Source organism: Periplaneta americana, chromosome 11 (assembly GCF_040183065.1).
Source record: "Periplaneta americana isolate PAMFEO1 chromosome 11, P.americana_PAMFEO1_priV1, whole genome shotgun sequence".
In the NCBI taxonomy this organism is placed as follows: Eukaryota; Metazoa; Arthropoda; class Insecta; order Blattodea; family Blattidae; genus Periplaneta; species Periplaneta americana.
In genome coordinates, this window is record NC_091127.1 from 57,648,428 (window position 1) to 57,667,983 (window position 19,556).

The 19,556-nt window shown below is 36.2% G+C and overlaps 1 protein-coding gene across 1 annotated transcript in view; it reads left to right on the forward strand.

Moving 5' to 3' along the window:
- The window catches only part of LOC138709036 (protein peste-like), a 76,097-nt gene that overhangs the window by 24,873 nt on the left and 31,668 nt on the right, over positions 1-19,556 (forward strand). Inside the window, exons 2-4 of the mRNA XM_069839516.1 lie at positions 10,443-10,574; positions 14,876-15,030; positions 15,623-15,764. Of these exons, the coding sequence (XP_069695617.1) occupies positions 10,455-10,574; positions 14,876-15,030; positions 15,623-15,764 (417 nt within the window). The 5' untranslated portion in view covers positions 10,443-10,454. The remainder of the gene's footprint in view (positions 1-10,442; positions 10,575-14,875; positions 15,031-15,622; positions 15,765-19,556) is intronic.

Sequence of the window (19,556 nt, forward strand, 5' to 3'; positions counted from 1 at the left end):
CTATTACCTTTCGTAATGAAGTAATGACGAAACTGTGACGTAGCTGTGTAACAGTTATACTGTTATACACGACGTATGTAGTGATTATTAGTAAGGAATTTACACATGATTTATAAACGAGCTACTCAGTGTATAAGTATAAGACAGTTAAACATCTGTATACAGAGTTTTTATTAGTAAGACTGAAAGTCTAAATTTTCTCGCGAAGTTTTATATTTCCTTGCACTCGCATTTATAGTCTTCTTTTATTTTTTCACAGCTACGTATGTATATGAAATTCACTGTTTTTTTCTGATAACTATTCACTTATACTTCGCCGTGAATGTTTAGAAGGAAACATATGGTAAAACTTGAACTACCTGGGCACTCCTCTCCGAAAGTTGTTTGTGTGCATGTTTCTTCTGTATTTGAAGAACCGTTCTCTGTTGCACTACTGTCACACCAAAGGCTCTGCTCCTCATATACCTTGTATATAACACAAAAAGATGTCATGTAACTATTCAGCAATGCGTGTGTCAAAACTGGATGACTGTATATCGACGAATTCAAAATCACGCGAAACTTTCTCTTTCAGAATATCCACAATATCCGTCTGTGAGCCATAGCTGTACAGTATGATTATTTAGTCCTGACAGTCGCCGGCAATCTACGCCTGGGTCAGGCGAGTCCACTAAGTTACGCCAAGGGATGTTCAGGTTAGTCTGTAGCCTGCAGTCAGAGCGATCGGATGTCACGGCTGCGGTATAGCTTTGTGTTTCCAGTACAGTTAAGCTCTACTTCATTCCTTTACCGACCGCTCGCCCTTATCTCTACTCCGTAGCTCTCCCCACTACTCCTATTACTTCTCCTCTTTCGCGTAGCTGACTTGTCAGGACTAAATAATCGGTCAATACTGCATATTTATGTAAACACTGCTGTCTCAAGAGAGTCTAACAGATACAGACCTACCGTGATATTGCGACAACACCAGAGCATTCACAAACGTCACGCAGTACATTGGTGATTGACGAGTTGCATAAATACCGGGCATTAATAGTACAGACGTGTGCAAATTATTAGACTCAAACGATAATATATATGATTCAAGTAATATTTATTCTACAAAACTCATTTATTACACGCTGTTTGCAACAATTAATATTTAGTATGAAACCCTTTGTTCTTTATCATCAATTTTATGCGGTTTGGAATGTTGTTCATGAGGTTTTCGCATTGTTTCTTGATGTCTTCATCCCTGTGTCATATTTGGATAAGTGCTTCTGTGAGATCCATTTTGGTGGTAATCGTCGTTTTTTTTTTTTTTTTTTTTTTTTTTTTACGATATAGCAAAGATTTTCAATTGGATTTGCGTCTAGGCTGTTACCTGGCCAGGGAAGGACGTCTACATTATTTTCAGCCAGAAAATTAGTTACTGATCTGTTGTGGCAAGGTGCTTCATCCTGCATGAAGATACAATCACCATCAGGGATCCAGTCCCTCATTTGTGCAAAAATTCGGGTTTCTAGGACTTTTTTGTCCTGATTCTGTCGCATAGAGTCCTACAGAATTAGTTTCTGGCCAATAATTCATGATAATTATGAAAATGTAAAAAAAATGTCATGCTGAGTCTAATAATTTGCACACGTCTGTATACAAACGTGAACAATTGAAACAAATTAATATTTGTTACATACGATTGCGAAACGTAATACGCAACGTATGGTCTTTTCCTACCAAATGTTACCTACTGTGAAAATGTTATGGTAATTGGAGGCAGGAATGTGACAGAGGTCCCTTGTCAGGAACTAATTCACTCACAGAAATTAAACTTCACCACATCATTATTTATCACACCGTGATTATATGTACAAAAATCAAAGACGTAGTTTGAAAAATGTAGAAAATAGAAATTTCACCCATCATCCCCCTTAACAGAAAGCGCTTCACGATGAATGAATGAATGAATGAATGAAACAGAATACAAAAATGGCATTGTCTGGATTTGTATCATTAGTTCGTAAAAAGTGAATTCATTCATGTGGTCTGTCACTGAAAGAGCTCCGTCTGTAGCTAAACAAAGTAGATTTTCGTTATACTTACTTACTTACTTACAAATGGCTTTTAAGGAACCCGAAGGTTCATTGCCGCCCTCACATAAGCCCGCCAGCGGTCCCTATCCTGTGCAAGATTAATCCAGTCTCTATCATCATACCCCACCTCCCTCAAATCCATTTTAATATTATCCTCCCATCTACGTCTCGGCCTCCCTAAAGGTCTTTTTCCCTCCGGTCTCCCAACTAACACTCTATATGCATTTCTGGATTCGCCCATACGTGCTACATGCCCTGCCCATCTCAAACGTCTGGATTTAATGTTCCTAATTATGTCAGGTGAAGAATACAATGCGTGCAGTTCTGTGTTGTGTAACTTTCTCCATTCTCCTGTAACTTCATCCCGCTTAGCCGCAAATATTTTCCTAAGCACCTTATTCTCAAACACCCTTAACCTATGTTCCTCTCTCAGAGTGAGAGTCCAAGTTTCACAACCATACAGAAGAACCGGTAATATAACTGTTTTATAAATTCTAACTTTCAGATTTTTGGACAGCAGACTGGATGATAAGAGCTTCTCAACCGAATAATAACACGCATTTCCCACATTTATTCTGCGTTTAATTTCCTCCCGAGTGTCATTTACATTTGTTACTGTTGCTCCAAGATATTTGAATTTTTCCACCTCTTCGAAGGATAAATCGCCAATTTTTATATTTCCATTTCGTACAATATTCTGGTCACGAGACATAATCATATACTTTGTCTTTTCGGGATTTACTTCCAAACCGATCGCTCTACTTGCTTCAAATAAAATTTCCGTGTTTTCCCTAATCGTTTGTGTATTTTCTCCTAATATATTCACGTCATCCGCATAGACAAGAAGCTGATGTAACCCGTTCAATTCCAAACCCTGCCTGTTATCCTGAACTTTCCTAATGGCATATTCTAGCGCGAAGTTAAAAAGTAAAGGTGATAGTGCATCTCCCTGCTTTAGTCCGCAGTGAATTGGAAAAGCATCAGATAGAGACTGACCTATACGGACTCTGCTGTATGTTTCACTGAGACACATTTTAATTAATCGAACTAGTTTCTTGGGAATACCAAATTCAATAAGAATATCATATAATACTTCCCTCTTAACCGAGTCATATGCCTTTTTGAAATCTATGAATAACTGATGTACTGTACCCTTATACTCCCATTTTTTCTCCATTATCTGTCGAATACAAAAAATCTGATCAATAGTCGATCTATTACGCCGAAAACCGCACTGATGATCCCCAATAATTTCATCTACGTACGGAGTCAATCTTCTCAAAAGAATATTGGACAACATTTTGTACGACGTCAACAAAAGTGATATTCCTCGGAAGTTACCACAGTTGGTTTTGTCCCCCTTTTTAAAAACAGGTACAATTATGGACTCCTTCCATTGTTCTGGTACAATTTCCTTTTCCCAAATAGCAAGTACAAGTTTATAAATTTCGCTATATAATGCACCCCCACCCTCTTGTATTAATTCTGCTGGAATTTGATCGATACCTGGAGACTTGTACTTTTTCAGATTTTCTCTCGACTTCTGAAAGCGTGGGTTCGGGTATAAATGGCTCAGCAGTTTGTATTTCAATTTCGTCCCGATCATTTCTATTTGGCCTATGTACATTTAGTAGTTGCGCAAAATAGTTTTTCCATCTGTTTAGGATTGATGGAGAGTCTGCAAGCAAGTCACCATTCTCATCCTTGATCACGTTTACCCTTGGCTGATATCCGTTCTTAAATTCCTTTATACCCTTATATAAATCTCGAATGTTTTTATTCTTACTATTTGTTTCTACCTCATTCAGTTTTTCCTTCAAGTAACCTCTCTTTTTATTCCTAAGTGTACGACTTGCTTCCCGTCTTTCATTGAAATAATTATCTCTCTTCTCCTCAACTGGATCCTGTAAGAATTTCAATTTTGCCTGTTTCCTTCTTTCTACTACCATGCAACAATCTTCATCAAACCACGGTTTCTTTTTCTTAGTTTCATAATGACCTATGCTCTGCTCAGCTGCAATTTTGATACTATCTCTGATATTTTCCCACACGCTATTAACATCTAATTCTTTCTCAACTTCGTCGGAACTTTCTAAAGTGGCAAACCTATTCGAAATTTCGACCTGATAATTTTGCTTAGCTTCCTCGTCCTTTAATTTCAAAATATTGAATTTAGTAATATTAACTTGTTGCTCTACTCGCTTGGCTACTGATAATCTTTCTCTTAATTCTCCAATCACCAAATAATGGTCAGAATTACAGTCTGCACCCCTGAAAGTTCGAATATCTACTATACTAGTATGTCTCCGTTTATCTATCAAGATGTGATCTATTTGGTTGTGTGTCAATCCATCTGGAGAAGTCCAAGTATATTTATGTATATCCTTATGGGGGAATGTTGTACTTTTGACAATTAAATTTTTCGATGTGGCAAAGTTGACTAATCTAACTCCATTGTCACTACTAATTGCGTGTAGGCTCTCTTTTCCAATAGTTGGTCTAAAAATATCCTCCCGTCCTACTTTAGCATTGAAATCCCCCAATAAAATTTTCATGTGATATCTAGGGAACTGATCAAAAGTATGTTCCAATTCCTCATAGAAGCTATTCTTTATATGGTCGTCTTTCTCTTCTGTAGGGGCGTGAGCATTTATAACTATGATGTCGCACCATCTACCCTTAAGTACTAAATATGATAACCTGTCACTGATAAATTCGACCTTTTTTACTGCTGATTTTATTCTTTTATGAACAAAGAATCCTGTTCCTAATTGGTGATTATTGTTTCCTTCCCCATAATACAACAAGTAATCTCCTATTTGTGATATGCCATTCCCATCTAACCTACTCCCACGAAGTCTATTCTACTGTATATCTAGCTAGTTCTTTAGCTACTAATGTTACCCCTCCTGTTCTATAAAGACTAGTTACGTTCCAAGTGCCAAATCTCAAAACCTTATTCCTTTGCTGTGGTCGTGCCAGAGAATCAGTCCTATTCCGAGGCTTATTATAGGGATACGTAACAAGCTGTTTTTTACGGTGATGGGTTGTTAGCCCTTCGTCCAACCCCCAAGCTGGAGGACCACCCCTTATCGGCTGTCCACGACTGCTTATTCAATATATTCGCAGCTACCCTCCATATCTGGAGGCCGTCTCCTCTATCCGCAACCTGAGGACGCGCCATGCCGTGGTGATAGGGACCCACAATACATTCAAGTTCAAATTATGTAATCCCTGCAACCACATTTTAAATACATGACATTATGTAGTATGGCCTTCGAAAGAAAAAGACATACAGAAATCTTTAATCACCTTTAATTTCCCTGTACATAGCTCTTACGAAAATCGCTAATTGAGCTGTAATTGTAACATTTATAGTCATGTCAAGGCCTAATGAGTAAAACATTAATGTTTGAATATTTTTGTCTTGAATTGTTTCTCCACATTCTGAACTAAATCTACAATTCGTTCAGTTACTGTGCTAAGAGATAAACAAATTGCCTTGAAAAAGGGATTAATCTCGGATCAACATTTTTAGCAGCTACAAATTGACCTTGTGAAAACTGCTTCAACAAGTCAGTATACAAAGTGAAAGGGATATAGTAATAGACATCAATAAAATTAATAGTTAAGTTCTAATAATCGTTTCTCTATCTATAATGATTATGGAAAAAATCGAGTTTCTATTGAGGGATTGGAAGTGGGCACGTTGCAACAGCGCACAGTGGGGCCAAACAGCGTTATTCTTGGCAAAAAAAAAAAAAAACAAAAAACGAATCTTACAAAAGTAGCAATATTTTATATTCTAACGATAGATAAATCCCTGAACTATACGTTTTTGATAGTGACAAGGTCACTGGGGTGCAGCTGAAGTCACGGCGAATGTCAGAACCTGAGCCTAGCTGAGTCAGTGAGAGGGAAGCTTGTGCACGGGCAGTAGTTAAATGCGTCATATTGTCGTGTGCTGGTGGAACTACGAAGTGTGGCTTAACATGATGTCTTTACCACCAGGTAAGAACATTTTAATGCAATTACATATAGGTTTTGTGGATTTAGTAGTGGTTTATGGGACGATAAAGAAATGAACCGAAAATGTGAAAAAGGGGTAAGTTTTTTTTAGGGTTTTAGTGTATATCAGGGCATATCATGTTCTGCATTTTGACATTTATGTTTATTTCACACATTATACTTGCCGTAAATGGAAACAAACCCTGCTCATATTTGCTCATTTTGGAACAACGGCGGTTAAAAAATTGACAGCTTCTAAAAATTAGATAGCCAAGTACGCTTGACCTAAACACCCAAAGCATTAGTATACATTTTCTTCTTTGCAGGATCGGGTTGCAACGATTGTGTTTTTATAACTAGGAGAGAACTTTATGATACAGGACGTGTAAAATTACAGGAGCAAGTTACGGTTATGAAAGACTTCGTCCGGATGAAGACAAAATGGCTCTCTACAAGAAAATTTCATTTTTCGTGTCCGATTTTAAGAAGAGATGGCAGCAAGCTCGTAGGATAGAAGAAATATTTTTAGAGAAGAACAAGGATTGGTTAGACTCATCAGTGAGGTTTCGAAACTACGATAGGGACGCTACTATAAAATATATGGGTAGACCTACGAAGAGTTTCCATGATTCATCTGATAGGACAAAACGACAGAAAACAGAAAACTTGCGAGCCACGTATTCAAGTGATGAGCTCTTCTTTGCCGCTGAAATGAGCTTGCGCTCTTCTGGCAAAGTGAAAGTCTCAAAAATTGTAAAAGATGTGACAGCAACATCACCAATGCGACCTTCGAAATATCAAGAAGCTTACAAAAGATTTTGTAGTCCACCAACGAAGCAGCTCGGAGCAACAGAAGCGTTTGTCATGTGTATTGATGCTCAGCTCACCAGACTTCAATACAATATTATCCGAGAGCATGATAAACGGAGATTTCCTCCTTATAAAAGCATTCAGAAAGCTAAAAAGTGTTGTTTTCCTCAGAAAGAATACATAACGCTATCAGAAACTGCGGCTGAAGTTAACTTACAAGCACTTCTTGACCATACTGCCTCTCATCTTCTGGAGGCTCAGAAGGACGTATTTCACAATGCAGTTCAGAACAGTCTAAAGCTAATCCTGATTTGTAAGTGGGGATTCGACTATTCTACACAATCAGAATACAAATAAACATTTTCAAGTGAATCCGGTGGCACAGACTCGAACGTGTTCCTTTCTTCATTTGTGCCTATATGTCTAATTGACGACAACCCGGACGGATAAGGGCCAAATGTTTTCTGGCAAAACGCACGAACTTCGTCAACATGATACTGTAGGCCTATTCGGTTTCAGTTCCAACGTGAAACAGCAAATCTTTCAAAACTGAAATAGGATCATATCGAACGGAAAATACATCAATTACAGCCTTTTATTTGCGAGTTAGATGGCAAGCAAATTGAAGTCATCTACAACATGCTTTTCACTATGATTGACTGCAAAGTGTGCAATGCTATTACAGGAACTAAATATACTCAGAGGTGTTTCCTCTGTAACCTCACCTCTAAAGACTTCAACAATCTGGAGAAAGTGCTGACTACGGAGATAGCTTTACAAAAACCAAAAACTACTTTTCTTACTATGTAAATGACATTGAGACAATAAAATATTTTTTGCCAAGAATAAGTGGGTTTGGCCCCACTATGCAGCGCAATTCTTTGTTTACAGCTACGGAAGTAGTATTGCCTTAAGCCTTGGTTTTTCTGAACCGACGCATGCGAGTTGCGAGGTGCGAGGCCCGTCTCGCACAAATCCGGACTACACGAGAGATAGTGAGTGGTTTCTATAGGGACATCATTTTATTTTTACTTCAATTTTTATTGTACCTGAGTTTTTTAATGTACTTCACTCCCACCCCTTCTACTAGTAAACTTCCAACCGTTCACGACACAGAGCTGAGGGCGCGTAAGCAGTACTGAGTTAGCGAGTATAGCACGTTCCAGAAATATGTTAGCGTTTTCCAGTGACGAAAGAGCTTTCAATATTGAATCATATTTTCGTACAGGTACTGTCGTCCGTTCGCCTACGTCGCATCCCGGTTTCCCCCACCTGCTTCTATTCGTCCCTCTGTTAAGTCTAGTAGCTGGGCTATCTTAGCTCTTTTCTGAAAACATTAATTTCTGTTAGGAATTGGATGTCTACGTAATATTATACAAGTGTTTAAAATAACTTAAAGGGCCTCGTTAAGTAATTAACTGTCACGTGATCCCCCCCTTTCTACGACCCTGCGACAAAACCCCTTGAACGGGCAGTAGATAGAATTTCTGAGTAATTTTATCTTTTCGGATCGGGCAGAAGTGAAGATTGAATTTACAGTACGTAAGGCATTCTTTTATAGAGTAGGTACGAGATTATTTCAACATGAGTTACTCGTACGAGGACGAAACTGGTAATTGGAATTAGGTACAATAGTCCATAGTGCGATAATGTGCACAAAAAAACTGAAGCCTGTATCGAAATGAACGGCCACAATTTTCAAAAATGTGTTTAAATATCCATATTATGATTATTTTTCAATTTAACTTCATTCTCTATATTGTACGCTAATGTGCTGTAACAGTACAATATACACTGCATAATTAATACGTCCAAATGGCTAGCTCAATTCGTGAGTAAAAATACTAAGTGTTAATACAGTACTGTATTTTGATTAAACTAAAACCTAATGAAAATTATCAAACTCAAAATTGCGGCATTTCCTAGTTTACATAAATGGATGAACTACTTTTCTTCCCTCCTATACCTAGTAAAGTGATTTGTATTTTGCGCCGGTATCATCGAACTCCAGTCGTCGAAGGGGTAGCAAACGGTGTTTCCTGTTTCAGTCGTTAATAGAAAGGTATAGCCAGGTTAATATTAAAACTGTTAGTAAAAATAAAATCATGTCCCTGTATAACTGCGAGGCACGCAGACTTCGCATCTCGCAGTTACAGAAACCACTCACTATCTCTCGTGTAGTCCGGATTTGTGCGAGACGGGCCTCGCACCTCGCAACTCGCATGCGTCGGTTCAGAAAAACCAAGGCTTCAAGAACAGCATACAAAAATTATGGCAAAACATGCACTAGCACTTTTAACAATATCTACTACAATATTTATGATAGCTATACATAAATTTTGCCACTGAATCTCGAAAGAAAGCTGAATTGAATGACATACAATTAATATAATTCACATTATTCACTTGTCCTAAACAATTTGTTTAATTGTTGCAACAAATCGAAAATATGCTGAAACGTAATACCACATAGTACAATAATTTCCTGATAAACTAATGATGCCATTGGTCCTAAATTTTTGTCACATCTTACATATACATACAGCTATGTGAAACTCACTTCTTACTTACTTTCAGAAATGTCTGTGGGTTCTGTGATATTTTAAAACAATAGAGTACGGTAAAAATAATTTTCATAGCATGTAGTAAAATTATGAAACTAATATTAAAGTTAAAAAAATAAAAACTGAGTTTCATTATCATAAGTCAATATGTAAGATCTGATAAAAAAAAATAGAATCAATGGCATCATTAGTTTACCGGAAAGATGTATCTAGTGGTCTTATGTTTCGATTTGTTGCAACAATTAAATAAATAAATTGTAAAGAACAATGAACAACCTAAATTAAGTGAACTATCAACTGTGATATATTTTAGATTTATATTTTTTCTCCCTGTAACATAGTTCTAGTAGAATTATATTAAATTAATTCTCATCATTTTACTAGCTATCTCAACTTAATTATAATTGATTGAATTAAATTAGATCATAAATTAAGTTATTACTTTATCTTATAGGTTTATCTAAATTTAAATAAACATGTACTAGTCGTTAAAACTTAACTGAAGAATATTGCTGGAGAATCTTTTAAGTGTAGTGTAAATATTCGTAATTTAAATATGTATTGTATTGATTAAGGTTGGTTGAGTGGAAGAGAAGGCCTTATGGCCTTAACTCTGCCAACGAAAATAAAACATTCTATTCTATTCTATTCTATTCTATTCTATTCTATTCTATTCTATTCTAATGTACACCACGCCCAACCAAATATAGTAATGTAATTTGTCATATCAGACGTTAAAAGCTTCCTTTGCCATTGTTCCTGGTAGCAGTTCATGTTACTGCTTATAGTAGACACTAAGTATATGAAGCTGTTCACTTGCTCTACTGCTATATTTACCTTCTTACCTTCTTTATTTTTCTTCCTATGAGCATGGTATTCGTCTTGTTTACATTTATCTTCATCCCATATTACTCACAGCTGAATAAGATATTTCTCTTAATATTCTACTGCAGGAAGAGAGTGATTTGTTTCTTTGTTAATTCATTCACAGTTGAAAATATTTATGGTGTGCCTCGTTATGGAGCGTGGTGCAATTCTCGCTGTGGTTGGCATATTGCTTGCTATAATAGGGACTGTTCTCAGCTTCAATTGGGGTTTTATTCTGCACTGCATTTTCGTTTTGGTAAGTGTACAAATGATCTCAAGAGGAATATGTTATAATGTACGTCCACTATGTTTTGTACTGGGCTAGCAGTAACTTGAAGTCTCCCACACGTTGCATTACGTGGTTCATAAAACAGCTCTTCAGTATATTACCCATTGTTTTGTGTACAAATTATTAATTCTCCGTTAAGAAATAATACTTAATTAAGATATAGTACTATTTTTATATAAACTGTTGTAAGAATCTATTGCCAAAACTTTAGATTGTCTTAGTCTATCTTTGGATAACAATCAACCCCATTTTATTTTTTGGTTTATATGACAAAATTTCTCCGTAGTTAGTTCATATAAGAATATCCCTCACAAAATGGAGAGTTGCAAATATTATCTTTATATTTAAGAAGGGAGACAGAAACAAATGCAGTAATTACAAAGGAATTAGCTTGCTCAATGAAGCATATAAGCCCTATGCAAAATAATAAGAAGATTACAAACTATTACAGACACTATTCTCCTAGAAGAACAATCGGGATTCAGAAAAGGAAGATCTTGTTCTGACAATATATTTATTTTAAAAAATGTTGGCATATTTTATACGTATGAATTGTGCGACTGTATGTATTATTATGTATTCTAAACTAGCTTGGGATGACCATATTAATTTAAGTATTAGGCTATCAAGACTAATTTACTTATTAAGACATTTAAAACCTTTAATATCAAAATTCTACCTCATAAATTCTTATTACGCCTTTTTCAATAGTATATTATCATATGGTATGGATATTTGGGAAAATAGCAGTAGCATATCCAAGATTCTCAATCTACAAAAAAAAAAAAAAAAAAAAAAAAATATATATATATATATATATATATATATACGTATTTTAACAGGGCCTGCATAAAACCTCACTGTAGACCACTATTTATTCAAAAAAATATTTTAACTGTTATAAATTTATATATATTCCAATGCCTAATGAAAATTAAGATAAACCTAAAACAGAAGTTCATCACTATAATACCAGGTACAATTATTGCCTTTCAGAACCTAGAGTTAGATTATGTAAGTCCAAAAATGGTTCAATTCTATTGCTATAACAGTGTTTAATAAGTTACCACAAAAGGCACATGCTGCAAGTTATATACAATTTAAATCTGTTCTATATAACTGGTTAATCAACCATCCATTCTACAGTATTAGTGAATGTATTCTAAATTTATAAGCTACATTGCTCTGTATTATTACGATTATTATTAGTATTGGTTATTGTTATTATTACCAGTATTGTATTTCATTTGTATCTTTCTATTCATCTGTTTTTATATTTTATATCAAATATTATTTTATATCTCTTCTAATTTAGTATATTTTATGCCTATTGCAACAAACTGTTGCTCATGACATTAATAAACGATTGATTGATTGATTGAATGAATGATTGATTGATTGATTGATTGATTATTAGACTGTGATGATATTGTGCTGACGGAGTAAACAAACTGGGTGGTAGCATTAAACCACTCTTGCACTGAAACGAAAAGTCCAAGCCCATGGGTTCCTTAACTAAAAGTGTTAGAAAGAAGGTTATCAATCCGACCCAAAAGTTGTCGATCTATTTTAGAAACACCTTGTATGCAATCACACAAATTGTTAGAGCAGTGGTTCCCAAACTGTAAACTGTCGTGTAAAGAGCTGAGGATATCGCGAGATGATTTACAAAATAAAACAAAAACCGTCATAGCCTATTAATATATAGACTACTTATTGTATGCCCAGGAACATCAACAACATTTAACATGAAAATAAGAAAAGTTTCAGCAGTTATACACTAAAGTAAAAAATAATTTTATTAATGCGACAAATGTGCCTGTTTTTCAGAAAGTAACTCTCAAATCTGGAACCTGTATTTGATACACACAGAGCGATATCAATTTCAAGGTCAGTGAGATTTCTCGTCTTTGTTTTGTTGAGAGTCATAAATGAGAAGCAAATTTGCATGAATAGCCTATAGGGTTGCAAATGATAACAAGGTCAGTGAGATTTCACATCTTTGTTTTGTTGAGAGTCATAGATGGGAAGCAATTTTGCATGAATAGCCTATAGGGTTGTAAATGTTAACAAACGTTTAAGAACTTCGTTTGCAAATTCGAGGTATTTATGCATTATTTTTATTCACAACTGGTCTACACCTCAAGCATTTTGCCAAGACTCTTGCGATGTGCAGTACGGGAACAACGTTTCTATGGAGGGGGTAAGAGTAGAAGGGAAGGTCGGGCGTGTGTCCACCGAGTTCAAGGCAAAGACTAACCCATTCCCCTATAATTCGTAAGTAGACTCATCCGATCTCGTGCGCAGCTCTGTAGGAAGAGTGGAAAGTGTCTGGACATAATGCATGCTCTGCGAAAAAGCTTGGTTTCAACATTCCATAAGTAGATTCGTACATATTTAAATGAGGTTTTCCTCCATTTTGTTTTAAGTTCACCCACTTGAACGCAATTGTCTAAAAATAGATTTAGCATCTATCTGTGACTGTCGTATTGTTTTGAGTGTCTTTCGGAAAATACTCAAAAAGGTGTTTACAATTGTGCAAACTTAATTGCATGTTCGAAAAAACTCAATATTTGTCGTACCAAATTTAGTTAAATTTACCAAGAGTTCTTTAATATACTATAATGCATCACATTCCCTTTTGTCAAGTGATGTAGACCAGAAATCGAATTCCTTTATTGATTTTACCTCTGGCTATTCTTATGTTAATATCTTGGTCTTGCAAACTAATATTCGAAGTGTTAAATGTTAAAATGGGACACACTCATGGACAGGAGAAAGCGAATTCGATTATGCGCACTGTTCAAAACATACAGAGGTGAGCCTGCCTGGAGAGAAATAAAAAATAGGTTGCAGCCGCCAAATTACTCTTCAAGGAACGACCACTCTTATAAATTGAGGGAAAGAAGACAGAGGACGGACACTGGAAAGTTTTCTTTTCTCAATCGTACTATCAGGGACTGGAATGCTTTACCTGCAGACTTACTAAAGGCTTTACCAACAACCAAAAATGTATTTAAAAATAGGCTTAAGGACTTTACTAATAGACGATAATTATACACAGTATTTAAAGGGTGTAATTGATATTTTGTTATTGAAGTGTTCTATCAGTGAAGAATTATGTTGTGTCAGTGAAGTGTGTTGTGTCAGTGAAGTGTGTTGAGTAAGTGAAACGTGTTCCTGTCAGTGAAGCTTCATAGTTTATAGTGGCAGTGCAAAGTATTTGAAGAGTGAAATGTTTTTGAAGTGTTAGTGAAATCAGGATAGAATCAGTGAAATGTTTCGTAGTTCCAGTGCAGTGAGTGAGTTGACAGCCAAATGAGTGTAGTGTTGAAAGGTACTTGTGCAGATATGAACATATCATACTCGTGGGTTTAGTTCGAACATAGGTTTAAGGTACAAATTAGATTTACTTTAAATGTTATTTTAACTGATCGTGCTTCATTTAATTTAGGATGTACCCTATTATTATTATTATTATTATTATTATTATTATTATTATTACTATTATTATTGTTATTATTAATTATTGTTAATATTAATTATTAGTATTATTATTAATTATATTTTTATTAATTGTGTTTATTATTGTCTTTATTTGAGTGTAATTAGTTACCACTGCCACCGGGTATATACCCATTGTAGTGTGAATAAATACATACATACATACATACATACATACATACATACATACATACATACATACATACATACATACATACATACATACATACATACATACATACATACATACATACATACATACATACATACATACATACATACATACATACATACAAATGTTCGAAAATATCAGCAAAGTAGACTACTAGGAATGGTGTTCATGTAATACTTCGTGTTATTGTTGCACTATATTTTTTTGCTGTTCTTTGGGCGGTATACACCAATTTTTTAGTAAAATTGTCATTGTTCTCGATGTTACAATAATTTGTATTTTTCGAATGCCGTTAAGTACTCTACAAATTCGGTAGTGGGGTCGCAAAGACGTCTCGCCTATAGTAGGTCGCGCCTTCGAAAAGTTTGGGAACCACTGTCTTAGAGTATACTTTGTCCTTGTGGCAATCTTCTAATGAGGAAAGTTTCTAATAAAAAATGAGAAAATAATGATCTTTTGAGAATTTTACTTCCATTTTTCTTAAATTGTTGCATCATTCTTACAAGCATTACCTAAATAATGCGTTATGTTGATTTACTAATGACTAACATCATCATCCTGCAGTCATTTTATTCTGTTTACTTGATTTCAGGAGTTGCCGCTTTCACCAATATCTAAAACTTACCCATCCTGGCAAAAATCGGCTTTAACGGCTAATATTTACTTGTTCAATTGGACAAACCCTGAGCAGCTTCTAGAAGAAAATTACGTGCCGGAATTTGTGGAGATAGGACCTTATTCTTTCAAGTAAGTATAGATTCAGCTTCATTGTTTTATATTTTATATTTACTCTTCTTGTAACTACTGGCTGTTTCAACCTTGTATAAAATTTGTGCGTCTCACAACAAATACTAATAGATCCTAAGTTCCATCTTCACTGTTGAAACATCATGTATACGTAAAAATAAAATATGTTTTCTTCTCATTTTTAAATTTAAAAAATGTCATTATTTTTGCTTTGCTCTAGTTGTTGATTCTCAGTGTTTTCCTGCAGTGAATAAGGTTGTGTAAAATAATTTCCCCATTCTTCTGCTGATATATCGCATAGGTTTATGTATTCGTTTGTGCCCAGATTCATTATGATTCTCAAGTAAAACCTATAATGAGAAAGTGTATGGAAGTTTCCTAACAACGATTTTTTAATACTGTCTTCTTTATTTTCTAAAACGTCCAAAATATAAACCAAGTAATCTTATAATGTAAGAAATTAATTTTTCGTAATAGTACTTCTAAAAGGATCCTAAGATAAGCAGGACATTTCGCAGAAAATCTTGAAGTAGTTTAATTTAAAATTTTCTGATGTAGTTTACTATGACATGAAATGTTTTCCATTCTGCAGGGAGACCTTTGAGAAAGTGAATTTAACTTGGAATGCGAATAACACTGTAACCTTCAAGCGGATTCGGCATTGGTACTTCGACCCGGAGAACTCAAACGGAACTATGAAGGACAACATTACCATGCTGAACGTAGTACCTCTGGTATGTGCTGGTATTTGGAAATCCCCGCTCCATTTCTGTACTTACTGCTAGATTTATAATTTGTAATAATGGTGTGATTCACAAAACATACTTACAACCATAGTGTTTCTACAGGGTGTTTCAAAAATACAGGGCATAATTTCAGGTATGTATTTCCCACATGTAGACAATCAAAATAATTCATTACAACATGTGTCCGGAAATGCTTCATTTCCGAGTTATGGCATTCACAACATTGAAATTCACCGGAACGTTTTTCTTTCCGCAGAAGATGTTCAAAATGTCCACCTCCTGCTTGAATACAGACCTCACATCGATGTCTCATTGACCTGCGAACACGATCCCAAACTCCAGGAGTATTGCGTATGTCCTCAGAACATGCCACAATTCGATTCCGAAGGGATTCCAAATCAGGCACCGGAGAAGAATAAACCAATGATTTTAAATGGCCCCACAAGTAGAAATCGAGAGGGTTCAGATCAGGTGAGCGTGGAGGCCAAGCAATTGGGCCACCTCTACCTATCCATCGATCAGGAAACCTTCGATCCAAGTACCGGCGAGCCGTACGACTGAAGTGTGCAGGAGCGCCATCATGCAAGAAGTGAATGTGTTGACGATTGATCAGTGGAGTGTCTTCTAAAACATGAGGTATGGTGTTTTCCAGGAAGTTTGTGTACACCTGCCCCGTAAGTCTGTTTACAAGTACATGAGGTCCAACTAATCGATCACCAATGATACCGGCCCACATGTTGAGGGAGAACCGCACCTGGTGATGAGATGGAACAGTTGCACGTGGGTTTTCATACGCCCATACATGCTGATTGTGGAAATTTGTTATGCCATCTCGTGTGAACTGTGCTTCAGCTGTAAATAATACCTACTAAGGCAGGAAAGTTCGGATTTACACCACACTGCTGCAAGAACCACTGACAGAACCTAACTCGTGCAGTGTAATCTGCTGGTGACAGGGCCTGTACACGTTGCAAATGATAAGGATACAATTGATACTCTTTCAACAGTCTCCAGACAGTCGTATGAGGAACATTGACTTACAACGCTACCTTTCGTGTGCTGATAGAAGGAGTCATGTCCACAGCCTCCAGAATCTCCTCCTGTACTTCTGGAGTTGTAGATCTTGGTCGTCTCCTTCCCAAACCAGGAGAGTTAAATTTTCCAAACTCGCACAGACGGTAATGGAGACGTACAAATATCTTCTGATCTGGACATTGTCGCTGTGGGTACCTCTCCTGGTACAAACGACGAGCCAGCGCAGCATTGCCGTCCGCCTTACTGTACATGAAGTGTATCTCTGCCAGCTCTTGATTTGAATACATGTCGCACAGTCTAACGCCTACACAACACTGAATGTAACCTTCACCTCGGAATGAACTGTCAGAGTGCCCTCTTAATGTCTCCTTTGACGGCAACGACCTGCGGAAAGAAAAAACGTTCCGGTGAATTTCAATGTTGTGAAGGCCATAACTCGGAAATAAAGCATTTCCGGACACATGTTGTAATGAACTATTTTGACTGTCTACATGTGGGAAATACATACCTGAAATTATGCCCCCTATTTTTGAAACACCCTGTATAGTGACAGTCAGTTACGAATGCTGTCCAGTTTAAAGTGCTTCTACGCATGCCCTTGGATATACTTCGAAGTTATTCCGACCGGCTATTTCAGTGTAGATCGTAGTGAGGGAAGGAAAGCAAGTACACTGATATGTGCCTACTACAGTAAAGCCATTCAAAGATGTGAATGCCATCTTACAATATTACCTTTATTAAAAATTTAAGTAGGTATTGTATACAAATGATCATTTCAAAAGGCCCATATTTGCAAACTTCACTTGATTTGTAGAATCTGGACCCTTGAATGTCAGTATACCTAAAGGGTGGTTCTGTGATACTCTATATTTTCGGTGTTCCCTCACGATGACACGACCAAAATCGTCAACATTATGAAGTGTTTTGCTATCGGAATTGTTCTCGTCGGCATGCGATAGCCTGGAAGACTCAAAGAAACTGTAGACCTAGTCCTCAGTGTTGTTCTTGCATTCCCGTTGTTTCAATTGTGTCGCATATGGCAAAGTACTGACTGAATTTTAATTTTTGTTGTAAACATTCTGAATTACACATGTATCTTACTTCCTCACAAGTTGTCCTGTACTTATGAGAGATATTTTAGGACTGAGGGTAGTTTACTATTGTCACTATTACTAGGCAGCCTTTTAATATTACTATTAAGAGAAGATTCTTCCCTCGGACTCCACATAACACAACACTTCCTCCAGGATCAACTTCTTTCTTTGATATATTCTAGTGCTCCATATCGACTAATCAATGCAACCTTGCCAATATTGTTTACTTGAGACTCGTGACAATATAACTGGCTCCTCCTTAAAATCCACTCATACTTATTCAGCTGGTATAAATAATGTTTACCAAAGAATATGTACATATAGACATCTGGAAGCACATACGTATATTTTCACTATCCCAAAGCACACAGCAGTGCAAAATGTTACCAGTAGTCTATTTCTGGCATAGGTCTCTGTTTACGTGCGTGCTCGCTTGTTTTCAACTTTTATGAAAGAATGGAACATATCGTGTGACACAAAAGTTACTTTTCTAAGGGGAAAAGTAATATAAATATTGCAATGTTAAATGTAGGATCATGACAAAGATAAAAAAGACCACGACAAAGACAACAGGGATCACAATAAGAACCACGACAAGGACAAAGAGAAGGACCACGATGAAGATCACGACAAGGATCACGAAGAGGACCACGAAATGGACCACGATAAGGACCACGAAATAGAACACGACAAGAACCACGATAAATCACAAAGACCACGATCATGATAAGGATATGACAAAGACAGCAATAACCAGGATAAGGATAACTCCACAATACAATATATTATGAAAATAAAATGCAATGAATTACAGCAGCCTCACAACCGGCTCAAGCCCGCTTATTGAAACCAAGCAGCACATATGGCTGTCTGCCTGCAGAATAGGGCAACTCGCAATAACAACTACATTTATTGGTATACAACAATCCGCTTGCCAACCGATGTACATTACGTCAACTTTTGCTCAAACTCACTGCATCCTTCCAGTTGAGTATGCTTGGAATGGAATGGAATGGACTTTACGGGAAGGGGACACTATGACCCAGCACTGCGACCTGTTACGATCTATTGCACTAACCCTCAAGCTAAGCGCATTCCCAAATCCATACCGGCTGACTACACTAAGGCTCGCTGTGTACCAAGGTTTAGAGCAGGCAAATACTGTAGAGTATGCTTACTATTATTAATAAAAAGTAAATCCATGGCGCTACAGCCCTGAAGGCCAAGACCTACCAGCGGCTGCTGGCTGAAAGATAAATTAGCCCACTCCTGAATGAGTAAGACTCGTGCTCAGGAGGCGTTTCCAATACAGACAAAAATAAAATTAAAATTGAGAGTGAATATAGATTAAAAAGTGTTTAATATGTTTAGCCTAAACCTAAACCATAAATCCAATACATTTTTTTTTAATTTTATTAATTTGGAGAGGATTCGTGGTTAAAATAATTTTAGAATAAAATTTGTTTAATAATCTAGGACCTTGACTCATGCTATGATAAAAAGTTGCATTGGTTTTACATTTAGGTTCAGACAAATGCAGAGAATTCATATTTTTAGTTCTATATTAATGTATATACCTTTCAAAGTTATTAAGATTTCTGTGAAAATATTTTAATAAAATAAAATAATAAATTTGTTTAATGTTGAAAAG